This window comes from Juglans microcarpa x Juglans regia, chromosome 1S (genome assembly GCF_004785595.1).
Source record: "Juglans microcarpa x Juglans regia isolate MS1-56 chromosome 1S, Jm3101_v1.0, whole genome shotgun sequence".
NCBI lineage: Eukaryota > Viridiplantae > Streptophyta > Magnoliopsida > Fagales > Juglandaceae > Juglans > Juglans microcarpa x Juglans regia.
The window spans coordinates 3,519,165-3,537,389 of NC_054595.1; the positions used below are offsets into that span (position 1 = coordinate 3,519,165).

At 38.6% G+C, this 18,225-nt stretch overlaps 1 protein-coding gene across 2 annotated transcripts in view; it reads left to right on the forward strand.

Annotated features, from left to right (window-relative positions):
* LOC121247140 (ribulose bisphosphate carboxylase/oxygenase activase, chloroplastic) overlaps positions 1-18,225 on the forward strand; it is a 36,187-nt gene that overhangs the window by 9,173 nt on the left and 8,789 nt on the right. For both annotated transcript variants that reach the window (XR_005937219.1, XM_041145481.1), the window contains exons 4-9: positions 2,189-2,251; positions 2,663-2,776; positions 3,584-3,645; positions 10,678-10,732; positions 11,041-11,242; positions 12,620-12,726. Coding sequence is in view for 1 of the 2 variants with exons in the window: in XM_041145481.1 (XP_041001415.1) it covers positions 2,189-2,251; positions 2,663-2,776; positions 3,584-3,645; positions 10,678-10,732; positions 11,041-11,242; positions 12,620-12,726 (603 nt within the window). In the remaining variant the exon portion in view is untranslated. The remainder of the gene's footprint in view (positions 1-2,188; positions 2,252-2,662; positions 2,777-3,583; positions 3,646-10,677; positions 10,733-11,040; positions 11,243-12,619; positions 12,727-18,225) is intronic.

Below are 18,225 nucleotides of genomic sequence, written 5' to 3' on the forward strand. Positions count from 1 at the left end.
AACCTGCCAATCTACGTTCAATCTTCTCAATTATTGTATCCCAAATCGATTTAGCCCTTGAGGCAGCTCCCAAAGGAAGACCAAGGTAATTCATGGGAAGAGAGGAGACTTTACATCCAAGGGTGTTAGCCTATAGCCGGATGTGTGAATGTTATCAACTGGCACCAACTCTAACTTGGCGAAGTTTACTTTCAAATCGGTTAAAGCTTCAAAATAGAGTAAATGTGCCCTCAATGCCCGGATCTAGTTTTGTTCTGCCTCACAAAATATTAGAGCATCATCTAAGAACAACAGGTGAGAAATGTTAAGAGTACCCCTATTGGTGTCATCAACTGAAAATCCAGCCACAAAGCCACTATTAACCAAGGTAGAGATCATGACAAAAAGGAGTGGGGACAAATGATCCCCCTGTCCTCAACCTCGAGAGTTGTTAAAAAAGCCAATTGGACTGCCATTCACCAAAACTGAGAACTTCACCGTTGATATGCACCACCTGATCCACTAGCACCATCTCTCGCCAAACCCACACCTCCTAAGCAAGTAAAGTAGGAAATCCTAATTGATGTGATCGTAAGACTTCTCTATATCCAACTTGCATAAGATACCCAGGTTGTTAGATTTTATTTTGTCTCTCGAATTGTCAATTGTTATTTGTTGAAAGGATATGGTATACATTTTATGTATCCAAACATAAAATGTATCAGAATCAAAATGCTTTTTTAGCCAAGAGACTTCTGTATAATGTTTTTGTTATTCATGATTTTTTAAAAATGAAACAAATAGACTTGAGTATCATGGCCATATATGTTTAGCATTAAGTTCATAAGGACATAAACATTATAGGTATCCTTATGTCTAGATGTTTTGGACTTTCTTTCTCTATTTTTTCTCTCACATGCATTCATTCCAAGCTATTGAGTCCAAAGTTTTGAATTCCGTTCTGGTTGAGGTATTAGAATGGAATATTTTTGTACCAGTACGTTTCGGTGTACTGTTTCGTAATAGTCGCTACATATAACTCTAGAATGCTTAAGAGGAGGTTTGGATATAAAATACAATAAATAATTCAATTTTTCAAATCTTAAAACAATAATATTAAAAAATAATATTTTATTTAACTTTCATCTTAACTCACTATCCAAACCTCTCCTTAGTCTAATATAAGTTTTCTTAAAAATGAGTGAATCCATTAGAAAAAGTGAAATAGTTATAAATATGTAACATTTATTTATATATACTTTCTCTTGGCCATTTAAAAAAGCATTTTATATATGGGTTAGAGAGCGTATATGTAAGTTTGGTCATATTTAATTTTGTCTTTTTCTTTGTTCTAGTCTGACTAGTCTAGTCATGCTTTATGCTTTTTCTGAAACCCATTGACAAGATATTACGGGGGTAAAGCAAGAAAAGGACAAAGATGATGATGGACAAACGTAAGAGAACAACGACGAAGACTTATCTCTGCAAGCAAATAAATGCAAACAATTCTAAGACTGGCTGGAACCCGACCGGAATACCGGAATTCAACTAGAATGGGCCGAAATGGCCGGAATTTAATTTGGGACGAAACACCCACCTAAGCCGTGCGGGTTACTCTTCTGGCATGGCAAATTCTGGTCGTTCTGGCCGGAATGGAAATAAAAATAGTGATTGAGTCACATCGAGTTCTCAAGTAAAAAACTTTAAGGTTGCATTTGGTTGCAAAACTCAGCTGAGCTCAGTCTAATTTTAAGCTGAATCTAACATCCAAATACCTAACTCTTAAATTACTAAACTCATCTCAACTCAAAACTTTCTTACACATGGGACCCACAACTTTTTTCAACTTCCCATAAAAAGTATTAAACTCATCTTAACATCCAAACACACTTTAAACTCAGTTTAGATGAGCTCCACATAACTCCATCCACTACTCAACTCACTACTATTCATAAAGAACTAAGCTCAGCTGATCTCAGCTCAAAATCCAAACACAACCTAAGTTTTGGCTATTCTCAGTTACATTTGATGTTAACCTTTCAATTGTTTGTATTGATTTTTTCCTTCCTACTTATTATGTTTTTATGGTGGGCCTACAAAATTGTATAATTTTATTAGGAGTCTCTTATTCATTATGCACCTTCAATTCATAGTTAATTAGATACGTTGAAACTCTTGTTCTTCTGAATATGTTCTGCTGTTGGTGCAGTAACCCACATTGTAAAGAACTACATGGCTGATCTTCTCAATACAAAGGTTCCTTTGATCCTTGGTAAGTATTTAACTACGAAATTTGTTTATTTTTTTGTGGGTCCTATTGCAAGTGCATTTTCTATATCATTTTGATCTCCTTTAAAAAATGCAATGACCAATAATTAGCCTCAATCATATTTATGTGAACTACTTTCAGTCTAATTATTATGCTATCATACATTTATAATATTCAGTAGAATTCAAGGTATTTCTTAATGTTCTTCTGAATATCATAGTACCTTTCTGGTCAGGATATTTCTTAATGTTCTGAATAATTATGACAAGTGTAGTTCTATTCTACACACGATACATTTATGATATTCATTTGGGATTTGCTAAGCACAAGAGAAAAAAATTGGGAAGTTGCTTTTTTACACTCATGTAGTTTTTATTTAACTTTTTTTTTTTTTTTTGCTGAAACTTGATGCAGGAATTTGGGGGGGAAAAGGACAAGGAAAATCTTTTCAAACTGAACTTATATTCCAAGCCATGGGAATTGAACCTGTCATTTTGTCTGCTGGAGAGCTGGAATCTGAAAGAGCTGGTATGATTGGTTTCTAGCATGCCTTGATGAATCATGAGCCATAACCAAAGTTGCCAAACGTTGGATGGGGTCAGGTGGGGTAGATTCTAGGTTTGATTCTTAAGAAACAAATACAGGTATAATTTGATGAAACTACTGTAGGCAGGACCCTGTCAAGATTGATAGGGGTTCATCCATCTTCCATCATGTAATAACTGATTCTTTTAAAAATTCAAACTTCTTAATGTATAAAGATGGTCCTAAGTTAGAGATAAGGGTGCAAAAATATAAAACTTAGTGCTTTCTTCCATGAAATAAAGGCATATTTTTTTTTTGTCTATACATTACCAATTGAGAACAAACAAAGATATAGCTCACTTGACTCTACCAACTCATGTCAAATGTAAAAGACTGTTGCCTTTATGTTCTATATCTCTGATGAATTGGACAAATAAATAATCTTGAGGAGATATATAACGATGGATCATGTCCTATAATCTTGATAGGATGGTGTCTTATCATAGTTTATCATTTTATATGAATCAGAATATCTTATATGTTGCATGCCCTTCTTTTGATTTTTTTTTTTTTTGGGGGGGCGAGTGGGAGAGTAAGTCTTATTTGCCACAGTCTATGGTCATCATGCTTATGTTATTTTTTTTTCTTTTGAAAATTACATTTCTGTTGCAATTTCTTACAATTCTTCCTCTAGCATGTTACAAAAATTGAGCTGTTCTTTTCTTTGAGATAATAACAGATATTTTTTCATCATTTCGTTTAATTTCAATCATAAAATTTTGGTCTTTAAAATATAGTTTCAACTAACAGGAGAACCAGGAAAATTGATACGTGAGCGCTATAGAACAGCATCTCAAGTGGTCCAGAACCAAGTTAGAAGCTTTACCATTTTCACTGTTGATATATGTATGTCTAGGGTTATGAAGTTCAGTATTGTCTGATGTGATCTACTGTGCAATATTTTCTTTGTTGTTTACTTTTCTTGTGATATTCAAATGAGTCTACCTCGTTTATATGCTCTAATATTACTGGGTTTTGCTATGATAACCTGCAACTTATTGTGTTTGTCAAGAATTATATAGAGTGGGGAAAGAGAGAGAGAGAGAAAAGACGAAAATTGAGATGGCTTACTAGTACTAGTTACAACTCATCTTGATTGATAAAAAAAGCTAGCATGACTCATCTCTGGTCTTAGTGAGAATTTTTCTCGTCGGAAATTCTTTTCTTGCTATTATTCAATGGGTTTTTACGAAGAGGTTGTTGGTGGATTCTAAAGTAATTATTTTATCTAGAGAGGATGGTGGGTCCATTAGAATCTCGGAGAGGAGCAGGAAAGTTAGTAAGTTCATTTCTCTGAGTGGGTCATTTCTCTGAGTGGGGAGTTGGTGGAGTAGCTGATAGCGACGATAAAGGCTTGTACAATTGATGGAATAGCAAGGAGTTTTACAAAATGATCAGAGATAGCTCTTGAGCATTCGTGGCTCAGAGCTGTTCGAACTATTATGGTAGTTTGTGGTGGTTGCGGAATATGGAGGAGGGGGTAGAAGGGGCTTCATCATCGTTCCAGAGGACAGAATTTTTCTAGTGCCTTGCGTGAAGCCTACAACAAAGACTACTCTGTTCCTAGGTCGGAAAACACAGGTAAGGCTGTGGCGTTTGGTAACCTTGTAGGTCGATAGAGGGAGATGGAAGAAACCGTATTGGAGGGAGGCGACTGTTAGGGGCATGGAATCCTTCAAGTCTGTTCTGGTGCGTCCGACACGTGTTCCAGTAACTTAAAATCCTGTTGTTTGTCAGGGGACGGTTGGGCATAAAGTTGGGGGGAGGCAGAGGGGAGTGTCGGCATGCATGCTGTTGTTAATGGTTTGCTGTGTGGGACGAATAGAGGGGAGGTGGTTCCCGAGGGTGGCATGTAGGATGGAGAAAATGAAGAGTCGCTAGCGTCACTGTGGAGGGAATTAATGGGGTTAAACAATAAGATGAATATCGTTGTGCTAAAGTTGGATAAGGAGCTGGGCTTGGATAGGGAGGTTGGCCGTGAGGTGGGGGGATTTAGTATGAAAGCCTAATCTTGTTCCAAGGCTGATGATAAGAAGGTCCCTGGGCTTTTATGTGTGGATGGCCCTAATAGAAAGGAGGTGGGCTCACTTAAAGGAAAGGAAAAGGTTGGGCTTGTTTTGAATAAGGCCTAACCCAGTTTAGAATGGTGGGCTAAGTCGTCATGGGTCCGTTGGGCCCAGGAACCTTGACTCAAATGGTGTTGTCGGCACCGGCATCACCTGAGCCTCTCCAAGTGGTAGATTTGTTGTAGAATTCGTCGACGGTGTCGTCTGAGCCTCCACAAGTGGCGGACCTGCTGCAGAACTCTTCTTCAACATCATTTGAGGCTCCACAAGTGGCGGATCTAATGCAGAACTTAGCATTGGCGTCGCTTGAGTTTCCCCAAGGGGTGGATATGCGATGAGACACGTTGTCGGCTCCTTCTAAGCCTCTAATGAATACTTTGACTACTGTAGAGTATGCTGATTGTGCTATGAATTTTGAGACGTCAAGGCCGTTGTTGTTAATATCTTCTGGGGTGCTATCGGTCCCTGTTCTGGTGCCAATGTCTTCACAGAATATCTCGCCAGAGGTCTTTGGATATTTTTTTGGTGTACATTCGTCTGATTCTGATTCTATTGGAGTTCATTTTGATCTACCATTACAGATGAGTGTTGGTGGGGATGGCGAGTTGTGTTGTAAGAGTAGGGAAGAAGGTCTTGAGCAAGGGGAGGTGTTAATGTCGCAAGGAATGGTGGTACCGTGGTTCAAGGAATGATGGCAAGTGGAGGAGTTTCATATTACTGTTGGTAATGGGGATTGTCCAGAATGTCGGGATAAGCAATGGAGGGAAGGCTTTGATTTGGTACCTTTGTGCTCCTTGCCCCCTAATGCTAATTTGGGTCTTAAATCTTCATCATGGGTTATAAAAAAATTAAAAGAAATACAAGACTGTGTGGGTATTTCTTGTGAAGGTTTTGAAGAGCAATTTCGGGCTTTGGTTATTGCTATTGAGTCAAACCGCTTTTCGGCTACAAAACGTGATAGGGAGTTAAGGAGATTAACATGTTCTGTCAATTATGACTCAAAGGAAGGAAGTGTTAGTCGTGATAGATCCAAGGGTAGGGGGACCAATATGATTTTATGAAGCCAAAGATCCTATCTTGGAATGTTTAAGACTGAATGATCTTAACAAACGTTCTCATATCAAGAACTTGTTAAGAGTATGGAAGGTTGATATAGATTGTTTGCAGGAAATTAAGTTGTGTTGGGGGATAGAAGTCTTATCATTAGTTTGTGGGGTTGTTCTTATGTGGGGTGGGTGTAGATGTCGATTTTCAATGGGCTTTTGCTGGTATTTACGACCCTGTTGTGGACAATAGCAGTAGATTGTTGTGGGAAGAGCTTGTTGGTTTCATTAGTTGGTGGGATGTGCCATTTTGTGCTGGATGGGATTTCAACGTCACTTGTTTTTCGAGTGAAGAGATTGTCAGATTCCAGTTTTACTTTGGCAACGAGGGAGTTCTCTGAATTCATTTTTGAGGTTGATTTACCTCTTGTGGGGGGTGCCTTTATGAGGTCCAATAATAGGATGTGGTCCCGTTTGGATAGGTTTTTGGTATCTCCTTTGTGGAAATCTCATTTCCCTGAGGTGTACTAGAAGCGTCTATTGAGAATTTGTTCGGACCATTTCCCTATTCTTTTGGATTGTGGTGGTATTTATGGAAGTCGTAGATATTTTAAGTTTGAAAGCATGTGGCTATTGGCTGATGGTTTCAAAGATATGGTGAAACAAGTAGCAGAAGATTGTTGTGGGAAGAGCTTGCTGGTTTCATTAGTTGGTAGGATGTGCTATTGTGTGTTGGAGGGGATTTCAACGTCATTTGTTTTTCAAGTGATAGATCGTCAAATTCCAGTTTTACCTTGGCAATGAGGGAGTTCTCTAAATTCATTTTTGAGGTTGATTTTGTTGATTTACCTGTTGTGGGGGGGTGCCTTTACGTGGTCCAATAATAGGACGTGGTCCTATTTGGATAGGTTTTTGGTATCTCCTTTGTGGGAATCTCATTTCCCTGAGGTTTACTAGAAGCGTTTGTCAAGAATTTGTTCGGACCATTTCCCTTTTCTTTTGGATTGTGGTGGTATTCATGGAAGTCGTAGATATTTTAAGTTTGAACGCATGTGGTTGATGGTTTCAAAGATATGGTAACAACGGTGGACTTCCTATCAATTGCGTGGTACCCCGAGCTTCAGATTGGTTGGTAAGTTAAAGGCTTTGAAAAAGGATTTGAAGGAGTGGAATGAACAGTCTTTGGGAATGTGGATAGACAAAAGGAGATTCTGGAGACTCTTATTGAGGAATTGCAGGGGCTGGAGAGTCGGGTAGAGCGTAGTATTCTTTGGAAGGATGAGATTTTGAGGAAAAGGTTTATTGAGTTTGAATTAGAGAAGGTGATTTTGATGGAGGAGACTTCGTGGAGGCAGAAGTCAAGGGCCCTATAGTTAAAAGAAGGGGATAAATGTACAAAGTTTTTTCACATGGTGGCAAATTCTCATTGGAGGAACAATGCTTTTGAGTCGATTGAGGTTGATGGTGCTGTTTTTTTCGGATCATTCTGATATTAAGGAGCATATTTGTAGTTTCTTTGAGAATCTTCTTACGGAGCAACATGATTGGAGGCCAGAACTGGATGGTTTAGAGTTTGATACTATTGACCCTATGAGTACCCAATGGCTTGAGTGACCTTTTGATGAGAACAAAGTTCTTGTTGTGGTAAGAGGGGTGGTTAGAGACAAGGCTCTTGGTCGAGATGGTTTTACGATGGCTTTCTTTTAGGATTGTTGGGACATTGTGAGGGAGGATGTGATGGAAGTGTTTTATGAATTATTCTCTTTTGGTAAGTTTGAAAAGAGCCAAAACGCTACTTTTATTGCTCTTATCCCAAAAAGGGCGGGAGCTATTGATGTGAAGGACTTTCGCCCCATCAGTCTTGTTAATGGGGTCTATAAAATCATTTCTAAAGTGTTGGCCAATCGTTTGAGTAATGTAATGGAGATGATTATTTCGAAATCTCAGAATGCGTTTGTTAGGGGAAGGCAAATTTTGGATTCCGTATTAATTGCAAATGAAGTTCTGGATAGTAGAATAAAATCAAGTGAGTCGGGTATTTTATGTAAGCTTGACAAGGAGAAGTCTTGTGATCATGTCAATTGGAATTTTATGTTTTATCTTATGGGGAAATGTTGTTTTGGGGGGAGGTGGTGTGGTTGGAACAAACATTGTGTTTTGACTATTTGTTTCTCTGTTTTAGTGAATGGTTTTCCTGAGGGCTTTTTTTAACAATTCCCATGGTTTGAGACAAGGGGACCCGTTGTCTCCTTTTCTTTTTGTCATTGTGATGAATACATTTATTGTATGTTGGGGGCTGCGGTTGGCAATGGTTTGTTGTCAGGTTTTATGGTTGGAGGGCCGCAAGAAGACTTGGTTATGGTTTCTCATCTTTTGTTCGCAGATGATACATTGCGGTTTTGTGATGTGAATCTAGGCCATGTGCAAACTTTGCGAGCACTTCTGCTTTGTTTCAAGGCTGTGTCAGGCCTTAAGGTTAATTTGAAAAAGTCTGAGATGGTACCGTTGGGCCAGGTGAGTAATATGAGTAGGTTGACAAATATTCTGGATTGTCGAGTTTCTTCTTTGCCGATTAGTTACCTTGTGCTTCCCTTGGGGGCTACGTTCAATGCGAGTACAGTTTGGGATGGGGTGTTGGAGAAGGTAGAGAGAAGGTTGGCAAGTTAGAAGAGCTTGTATTTTTCAAAAGGGGGAAAAATCACCCTTACTAAAAGTATGTTGTCTAACCTTCCTACTTATTTTTTGTCTTTATTTTCCATTCCGATTGGTGTGCAAATCGGTTGGAGAAGTTATTTCGAGACTTTTTGTGGGGAGATATAGGGGAGGAAGCTAAATTTCATTTGGTTTGTTGGGATAAGATTTGTACTCCTTTGTCATGCAGTGGGTTGGAGTTTCGGAAGTTGAGTATTTTTAATAAAGCTTTAGTAGGAAAGTGGTTGTGGAGGTATCATCAGGAGTGATTCTTTGTGGAGAGTTGTGATTGATTCTATATAGGGAGTGCTTTTTTTTTTGTGTGGGGGGGGGGGGGGGGGGGGGGGGGGGGGGGGGGGTGTGGATTGAGTTCTAAGGAGGCAAGAGGTACTTATGGTGTGAGGGTGTGGAAAAATATTAGAAGAGGTTGGGATGCTTTCGTTAAACATGTTATTTTTGTGGTTGGGGACAGTTCTAGAATTCGTTTTTAGCATGATCCATGGTGTGGTGGTAGGGCTCTTTGTGCTGTTTTTCCAGATCTTTTTCGCATTTCTCAGAATCCAGATGCTCCTGTGGCTCTTCTCATTGGATGTTCTATTCTTTAGAGCTGTGAATGATTGGGAAATGGGGGCTGTTTCTGAATTGTTTGGTTTATTGTATGCTACTCAGATTGGGAGGGGTTTGAGAGATAAGATGGTCTTGATGCCTACTGGTAACAGGAAGTTTTCAGTTCGTTCTTTGTATAAGACGCTGTCTAGCACTGTTTTAAATACCGTACCGTACGGTACGGCCGATATATGCCATACCGATCACTTGTCCGGTACAGATATTATATATATTTCGTACCGGCCCAAATACCAGTCGTACCTGCCTATATTTTGGCTTGTACCGGCCTGTACCGGCTATTATTTCGGCATTTATTTATTTTTCATTTTTTTAAACTATAAACTCATTTTTGGACCCCAATTCAGATTAGGCTATTTATCATTTATATATATATGTATTTATATATAATTTATTCATATATAGACTATTATTTTGGAATATAATTTATATATATTTATATATATAATTTATTCATATATATATATCGACTATCCTGAAACGGTACACGAAACGGTACCGATATCGAAATATTTCGTTCCTGTGCCTTGACCGGTATGGTATTCAAAACTTTGCTGTCTAGGCCGAATGGGGTTCACCCTTTTCCTTGGAAGAGTAAGGTGCCTTCAAAGGTTGTGTGTTCTTTTGCTGGTCTCCTTCTTTAGGGAAGATTTTGACTTTGGATAATCTTAGGAAGCATGGATTAATTGTATGGATTGGTGTTTCTTATGCAAGAAATCTGGTGAATCAGTGGATTATCTATTATTACATTGTGATGTGATCAGGTTTTTATGGTATGAAGTGTTCAATAGGCGTGGTTTGGCTTGGGTGATGCCTAGAAGGGTGGTGGACCTTTTTGCTTGCTGGAGAGGTTTAAGGGGTAATGTGCAAATTGCTGCTGTTTTGAATGTGATCCCTTATGCCTTGTGTGGTGTATTTGGATTGAGAGGAATGGTTGATGCTTTGAAGATAAGGAATGCTCGTTTGATGAATTTAGATGTTTTTTCTTGAATTCCTTATTTCAGTGGGCCTCAGCTATTGTATTTAATGGAACTAGTGTCCATGATTTTCTTCTTTCTTTTTCTAGCTCCAGACTTGTAATAGGTCCAGTTTTTGTATACTTCATGTGTACTTGGCTTTGCCTTGTTACTTGTCTCAATAAAATTGTATTCATAAAAAAAAATAAAGAAGAAGCTGGCATGCCTTCCATTTTCGATTACACTAGTTGTTGTGCTTAATATCATTGTTACATTATTTGTTTTTTCTGTCTTGTTAAAAATACTACCAGTATTAGTCTCCGCTTTTACTATGTTACAAAAAGTTGTTTTATAATCTCGTGCAATTATGATCCTCCTTTTTCATATTGATGCATCAATGGATATTCTTGTGGTCTGTTCCTATCTTCCCCCATTGAACATCATAATTTAGTTTCATTCTGCAGGGCAAGATGAGCTGCTTGATGATCAATGATATTGATGCTGGCATTGGTAGATTTGGTGGGCTACTATTTAACTGAACTAGAAAATCAGAATTAAATCAAATAGAAGAAAAAGAAAAAGAAATGATAATTGCTATTGTATTTAATGGGGCTAGTTTTCATGATTTTCTTGCGTCCATCTCTAGCTCCTAACTTGTAACTTGGTGTTCTCTTTTGTATACTTCCTGTGTACATAGGCCACACCTATTTACTTGTTTCAATAAAATTTCATTCTACTTATATAATTTAAAAAAGAAATGATAAACTGTAGTCTTTGTATTGGAAAACTTTTTCACTTAGTAAAAATATATTTCCATTCTGATCCAGGAAACACTCAAATGACTGTCAACAATCAAATTGTTGTTGGAACACTGATGAATCTGTCAGATAATCCTACAAAAGTGAGTATTGGACAAGATTGGCGTGACTCAGATGTCACAAATAGAATTCCCATCATTTTTACAGGGAATGACTTTTCAACTCTTTATGCTCCCTTGATTCGTGATGGGAGGATGGAAAAGTTTTACTGGTATTATGGTTACCCTTCTTTTCCCTCTTAAAAAGTATTTTCTTCTCATTTACTTGTTTTCCTTGAAGAATTGTGTTTTTCAAAAGACTAGGAACAAAAATAATCAACTACCAGCATATCGACAATTCAAGAAAATCAAATTGGGAAGGGATATGTCATTTTGGGCTTCGCCCTAACCGCAGCTATTTGGGCATAATGGTTGTAATGCTATATGGTTGAAAGATTGAATGTTGAAGGCCAAAAGTGGCTGGAAAAAAAACTTTTGGTTGAGGATTTTCCATGGCAGCAAATATTTGAGGGAAACTATGATTGTTATAATTAGGGTTTCCTAATGTCAAAAGTTAGTAAAAGTTAGAGAATTTATGGTATCAAATAGGACATCTAATCAGGCATGGGAAAGACTAGAGTTTGGACATGGAACAAGGAAGAAAAATCAAGCCTTAGGCTGCTGCCCGGGGCTGTGAACAGTTTCTAATGGCAAATCTTCTAGTTCCAAGAACCTGAAAGCTTCTATGGTTTTCGGAACTTCCTTCTTATATTCTTGCCAAAAATTGCCCCTAGCAAATCTCTTAACCCTGCTGCAAAAGTTAACCATCCTTGAGCTTCTCTGCCCTTTAGATTAGCAGCAAAACCTTGCTGCTAACCTCAACCCAATTCAGACACCATCAGGTATCTTCCTTTCTCATTTCAATTATGATAAGCTCATAAAACTTTGTTCAGCTCTTGAAGTTTCGCACAAAAGATTAGTTCTCTTGGTCAACCAAAATATCTATGGACAATATAACAACTTATCAAAAAATCTATGGACAATATAACAAATCCTTCCCTATCACTATCGATCGCATGAAATCCTTCTTTCGATGATGCATAATTCATTCCCTTTACAACCCTCCTCCAAGATCACATCAGATGTCTTTGCTTCAAACGGTAGAACTTTCCTGCCTCCCATATCCCAATCATGTTAGCACAAACCTTGTAATCTCTTTGGCATTTGTTAAACCTTCCGTGGTGTGATTGCAAGGAAAATCTCGATGTGAAGCATAGGAACATTTCTTTTTGTCCTTTTTACTTTCTACCAACTTCACAATCCTTCTAACCCTAAATTTTAAAACTGTAGCCAACCTTTACCTACTACAAGGCCTTAACCTAGTGCCCTGAAAATCAAGAAAAGAATAGAACTTGCTGTGATGGAAAATCTTGTGACTTTTTCTGATCTCTCATACTTCCCCACTTTTGGCAGCTAAAAGCTTTCAGGAAGCTTAACCAAAAGGCCCCATTTGCTGCTGTTTTACATGGCTGATGTTTTAAATTACCATTCATCTTGGGAATAATGGTGCCATGTCTCCAAACCTCACTGAAATATTCTTCATGAAACAGGCAGCCTAACCGTGAAGATATTGTCAATATTGTGCATCAAATGTATAAGAAAGATGGCATTTCTAGGGATGATGTTATCAGAATAGTGGACAAATTTCCCAATCAAGGTAATTATTCTATCTGTCATGTCCTTTCAGAATAGTTCACCTTTTTGTAAATTTTATGGTTTATGGAAGTCTTGGAATTCACAAGTAACCCTGTAACAGTAACTCTAGTTGAAGCTTAATTATTCTAGTCTTTTGCTTTCGACATTTTACGTAGGTATTAAGGTTTCTATTTGCAGCTCTTTGATTGTCTGAATTATATCTTTGATTGTCTGAATTGTAAACTGGACCATCAAGCTTATTTGTGACCTTCTCTTTTAGGGATTTTTTTGTTTTGGTGCCTTGAGCTGGTCACTTCTCAGCGTATACTCAATCCACGAAAGCTTTGGTACTTCCTTGAAAGTGCTGTGTATATACTCTTAAGAGTTATAAACTCATAAGATCCCAATTTCACAATGTAGACAAGAGCTGGGGGAGAGATGGATGTCAACCTCCCCAACTTCAGGTTGATGATAACAATGTCCCTACTTTTATTGGGAAAAAAGAAATAAACTCATCACCTTAACTACATAAAACCTAGACTGAGGTGCGTCACTGTAACTTTGTAGTAGCTTTCTTCCTAAGCATCTCATCAATCAGAACGTTTTATTCTATGCCCCTAGATTCTCCTTCTATTTCATCCATCCAACACCACAATCTCATTAATAGCATCCCTCTAGCTGAAAATGTAAATTCAAACAAATCATCCTCCACAGTCCTATTCAATAATCACTAGCACCAGCGATCAGAGTTTTCATATCACTTAGCCACTGATCATATCAACAGCCCTTGTGACACAAGCGGCTTCAATGATGGAAATCATCTGCTTACCGGAAATGTCATTTTGACTTTAGTTTTAATCTAGCCTCTCTGTTTTTTTTTTTTTGGATGAGTAATCAGAAGTTTTATTGAATCAAGTAAATAGGCATAGCCCAAGTACACAGGAAGTATACAAGAGAAAACACCTATATACAAGCTAGGAACTAATAGAAGCTAAAAGAAAACCATAAAAATTATCCCCATTCTGAACAAGAACATTCACCCAAAGACATAAAGTTCGAAAGAAAAACTCTCTAATTCCTCCAACAAATGGTCCCTGTCTTCAAAACACCGCCCATTCCTTTCCAACCATAAACACCAAATCAGGCATAAAGGAATCATATTCCAAATAGCAGCAATATGATGACTACCCTTAATACCTTTCCAACAAGCCAAAAGATCCATCACCCTCTTAGGCATCACCCAAGCAATACCCGTCCTACCAAAAATCTCATCCCAAATTGTCTTAGCCACCTCACAATGAAGATATAAACGGTCAACAAATTCGCCATCTTTCTTACACATGAAGCACCAAACTAAGATGATAAGACCATGCTTTCTCAAGTTATCCATTGTCAAGATTTTTCCATGAGACACCAACCAAAAAAAAAAAAAAAAAAAAGCAGCCTTACATGGCACCTTGGATCTCTGAATGCACTTCCAAGGAAATTGACCAACAGAATGGCAAGTCAACGCCGTGTAGAATGAACGAGTAGAGAATCTGAAATTTCCAGCATGATTCCACATCAATCTATCCTCCATTCCATGTACAATCTTTTATGTCATACAACCTTTTGAAAAAATCTGAAGACACTCACTTCCCAATCATGAACATCTCTAATAAAATTCACATTCCATTGAGTATTGTTTGAAAAGATTAAAGAATCAGCCACTACAGCTTCCTGATCTCTTGCAATGCTAAAAAGGGAAGGAAAAGCAATTTTTGAGAGCCATATCGCCACACCAAATATCATGCCAAAAGTGAATTTTAGTTCCTTCACCCACCTTACATTTAACATGTCTAACAAATTCCCCCCCAACCCTTCCGAATAGATTTCCACAAACCCACTCCATACACACCTCTTACTTCATTAGAACACCAACTCCCCCAAGCCTTCCCATATTTAACATCATTAATATTCCTCCATAACGCATCCCCCTCATGGTGATACCGCCATAACCATTTCCCAAGAAGAGCTTTGTTGAAAAGCCTCAAGTTTCGAACCCCCAATCCTCCACAAGAAACCGGTGAACAAACTTTATCTCAACTTACCAAATGGAACTTTCTTTCCTCCCCAAAATACAAAAAATTTCGAAAGATCCTCTCAATTCTACTATCCATCCATGCGGTCAAAGGAAAAAGAGATAGAAAATACGTTGGAAGATTAGACAATCTACTCTTAATCAATGTAATTCTTCCACCTTTAGACAAATAAATCATTTTCCATCCATAAAACCTCCTCTCAATCTTCTCAATCACACAATCCCAAATCGTCAAAGATTTATGTGGAGCTCCCAAGGGAAGACCAAGATATCTCATAGGTAAAGATGAGACCTTGCAATCCAAGATGTTGGCCAAATCCATAATGTCCAAAACAAACCCACAAGAACCATTTCTAACTTAGATAAAGTAACTCTAAGACTAGAAGCAACTTCAAAACATAACAAAAGGGCCCTCAAAGAGCGAAGATGATCCTAATTAGTCTCACTAAAAATTAATGTATTAGTGAAGAGAAGATGTGAGACCTTTATGCTACCAAGAGAATCACCACCCACCAAGAAACCCAACATGAAACTCCCATCCACCGCCGCTTCAATCATTCTACTTAATGCATCCATGACAAGAACAAAAAGAAAATGAGACAAAGGATCCTCTTGTCTCAAACCACGAGAAAAAACCAGCCGGGGAACCTTTCACCAAAATTGAAATTTGACCGTCGAAATGCAATGCCTAATCCACAAACAGCACTTCTCTCCAAATCCATCTCTCCCAAGTAAATACAAGAGAAACTCCCAAATTACATGACATATGCCTTTTCCATGTCCAATTTGACAAGAATACCAGAGTCACTCGCTATGATTCTACTTTCCAAACATTCATTGACAATTAAAACCGAGGGGAGAATTTACACTCATACGGTTAGCAAGAACCTTTAAGATAATCTTGTAAACCCCATCCATAGCCCCACCTTTTAAGACTTTTCTCAAATTTCATAAACAAATGAAATTCAAGAAAACGTTCATTACATGGAAAAACCGTATGGGCCTGGAGCTTTATCCCTCACCATTTCTTTAATGACATAAAAAACCTCCTCTTCTTCAAATGCTCTCTCCAACCACTCCACACTAGGCTGACAATAGACTCAAAATCCAACCTGTCAAGTTTAGGTCTCCATGAGTTTTCTTCCAGAAAAAGCTTTTCATAAAAGTTCACAATATGTTCCTTCATAGCTGAATGATCCGAAAGAATACTACTACTTGCATGTAGAACCTCAATAGCCTTGTTTCTTCGATGAGAGCTGGCCATTTGGTGGAACCTCACCTTCCTTCAACTAGAGGACCCGAGATTTTTTGCCTCTAAGAAATTTCCTCCTAAAGGGTGATCTTTTCTAATTCAGCAACCACGCCACCTTTTCTCACCCTATCCTCCAGAAGTTCCCCAACACTTTCCTTTCCTCCATAAATTGCAGTTGTTTTGTGAGAAGCTTCCTCTGATTATCTACATTCCCGAATACCTCCGCGTTCCATTTCTTTTTAAGGCTTTAAGTTTACCAGCTAAAACGAAACTCAGTGTACTAGAAAATTGAAACAAAGACCACCAAACCCTCTCCCTATCCACAAGATCCTCATCCTCCAACCTCATATTCTCAAATTTAAAGTACCTACATCCTCCATTGATACCCCCATAGTCGAAAACAATGGGAAAATGATCTGAACATAATCTTGGAAGCCTTTTCTAACATAAATCAAGAAAATGAACCTCCCAAGAAGAAGAAACCAAGAATTTGTTCAGCCTAGTCCATGTCCTCCCATTAGACCACGTGAAATCACCTCTAGCTAGAGGTAAATCAATAAAGGTCCAAATCAAAGTTGAGGTCTGAAAAATCAGCCATTGCAGAAGAGAAATGAGATTCCCCGATCACCTGAGAATCGAGTAATGTTGAAATCCCCACCAAAGCACCTTGGAAAATCCCACCATTGACAAAGACCCGCCTTTTCATCCCGCATAAATCTCCTATTACCATCCCAATGAGGGTCATACACACCCGCAAATGCCCACTCAAACCCATCCTCCACATTCTTGAAGTGACAAGCCACCAAAATTTCTCCCAAATATTCATCTACCAATTCCACAGCCCTCCTATCTCACATAACAGTGATTCCACCTTACGCCCCTTTAGAAACCAACGCAACCCGCCCCACATAGGGACAACTCCATAAACTCTAGAAGTGGAGAAGAATTGGAATAGTATTTCTTATTTTCTAAAATAAGGTACAATCCGTATGTCTTATAGACTACAAAGATAAGCTAAAAGGAAAGAATAATAAATGAAAGAATAACAATTGCTAACAAATCTCCTAGAATATCTCCTAAGAATATCTCCTAAGAATATTTACATAATTATAGAAATTTCTCTTGTAATCCAAGGAGAGTTGACTGTCGGGACAACAACCAGGTCGAGTTGGTGGAGTTCCTGCCACCGTGCGACGTTGTTGCTGCTTCAGGCAGCCAGAAATTGCCGATAATCAGGATGGGAGGGTCTCCTCCCCAGACGGAGGCCCATTGTCAACTCGAGGATCATCTTGACTGTATCAAGGCGGGAAACCTCTGCTCTGAAGCTCAAGTTCTAGGGGTTGAGGGGCAAGGGTGGAGGTGGTTGATGATGGGCTCTTGCAGAGTCATGGCTGTGAGGTATTGATGGTCCCTGAGACTCAATCTCCCACTAGTAATGCTGTGGTTGAATGGGAGGGCAAGAACCTATTTAAGGAGGAAGAAAGGGGGGTGACTCCTAATCTACAGTGGGCTTCCAGTGAAGGGGAGCCTATCCCGTTGAACCGTTTGCTACCAAATGAATTGAATGTTTCGGATTGGGTGTTTCAAAAGGTGAAAGAAATGCAAGATTGGATAGGTATGGAATGTGTGGGTTATGAAGAGCAGTTTTGGCTTTACTTACTGTAATTCAAGCGGGTCATACACAGTCAAAGAAATCAGGGTAAAAAAAAAAACAGAGAGCTCAACCGCCTAACTTGGTCACTGAAGTATGAAGGAAGCTCAAGCCATGAAAGATCCAAAGGGAAGGGGCTTGCTTATTCTTTATGAAGCCGAAAACTGTCTTGGAACGTCCACGGGTTAAATGAGGCAAATAAGCGACTTTGTATAAAAATTTATTGCGAGAGTTGAGGGCTAACATAGTATGTTTACAAGAAACTAAGTTGAAAAGTGTTTCTAGAAGGTTAATTCGAAGTGTTTGGAGTTGTACTTATGCGGATTGGGCCTATCTAGCATCGAATGGGGCTTTGGGTGGAATCCTAGTGATGTGGGATAAAAGAATTGTTGAAAAAATGGAGGAGTTAGAGGGGAGTGTACAGTGTCATGCTCTTTTAAGAGTGTGGCAGATAATTTTGTGTGGGCTTTTGCAGGAATATACAGTCCAAATGTAGACAACGATAGACATTTCTTATGGGAGAAACTTGCTGGGTACA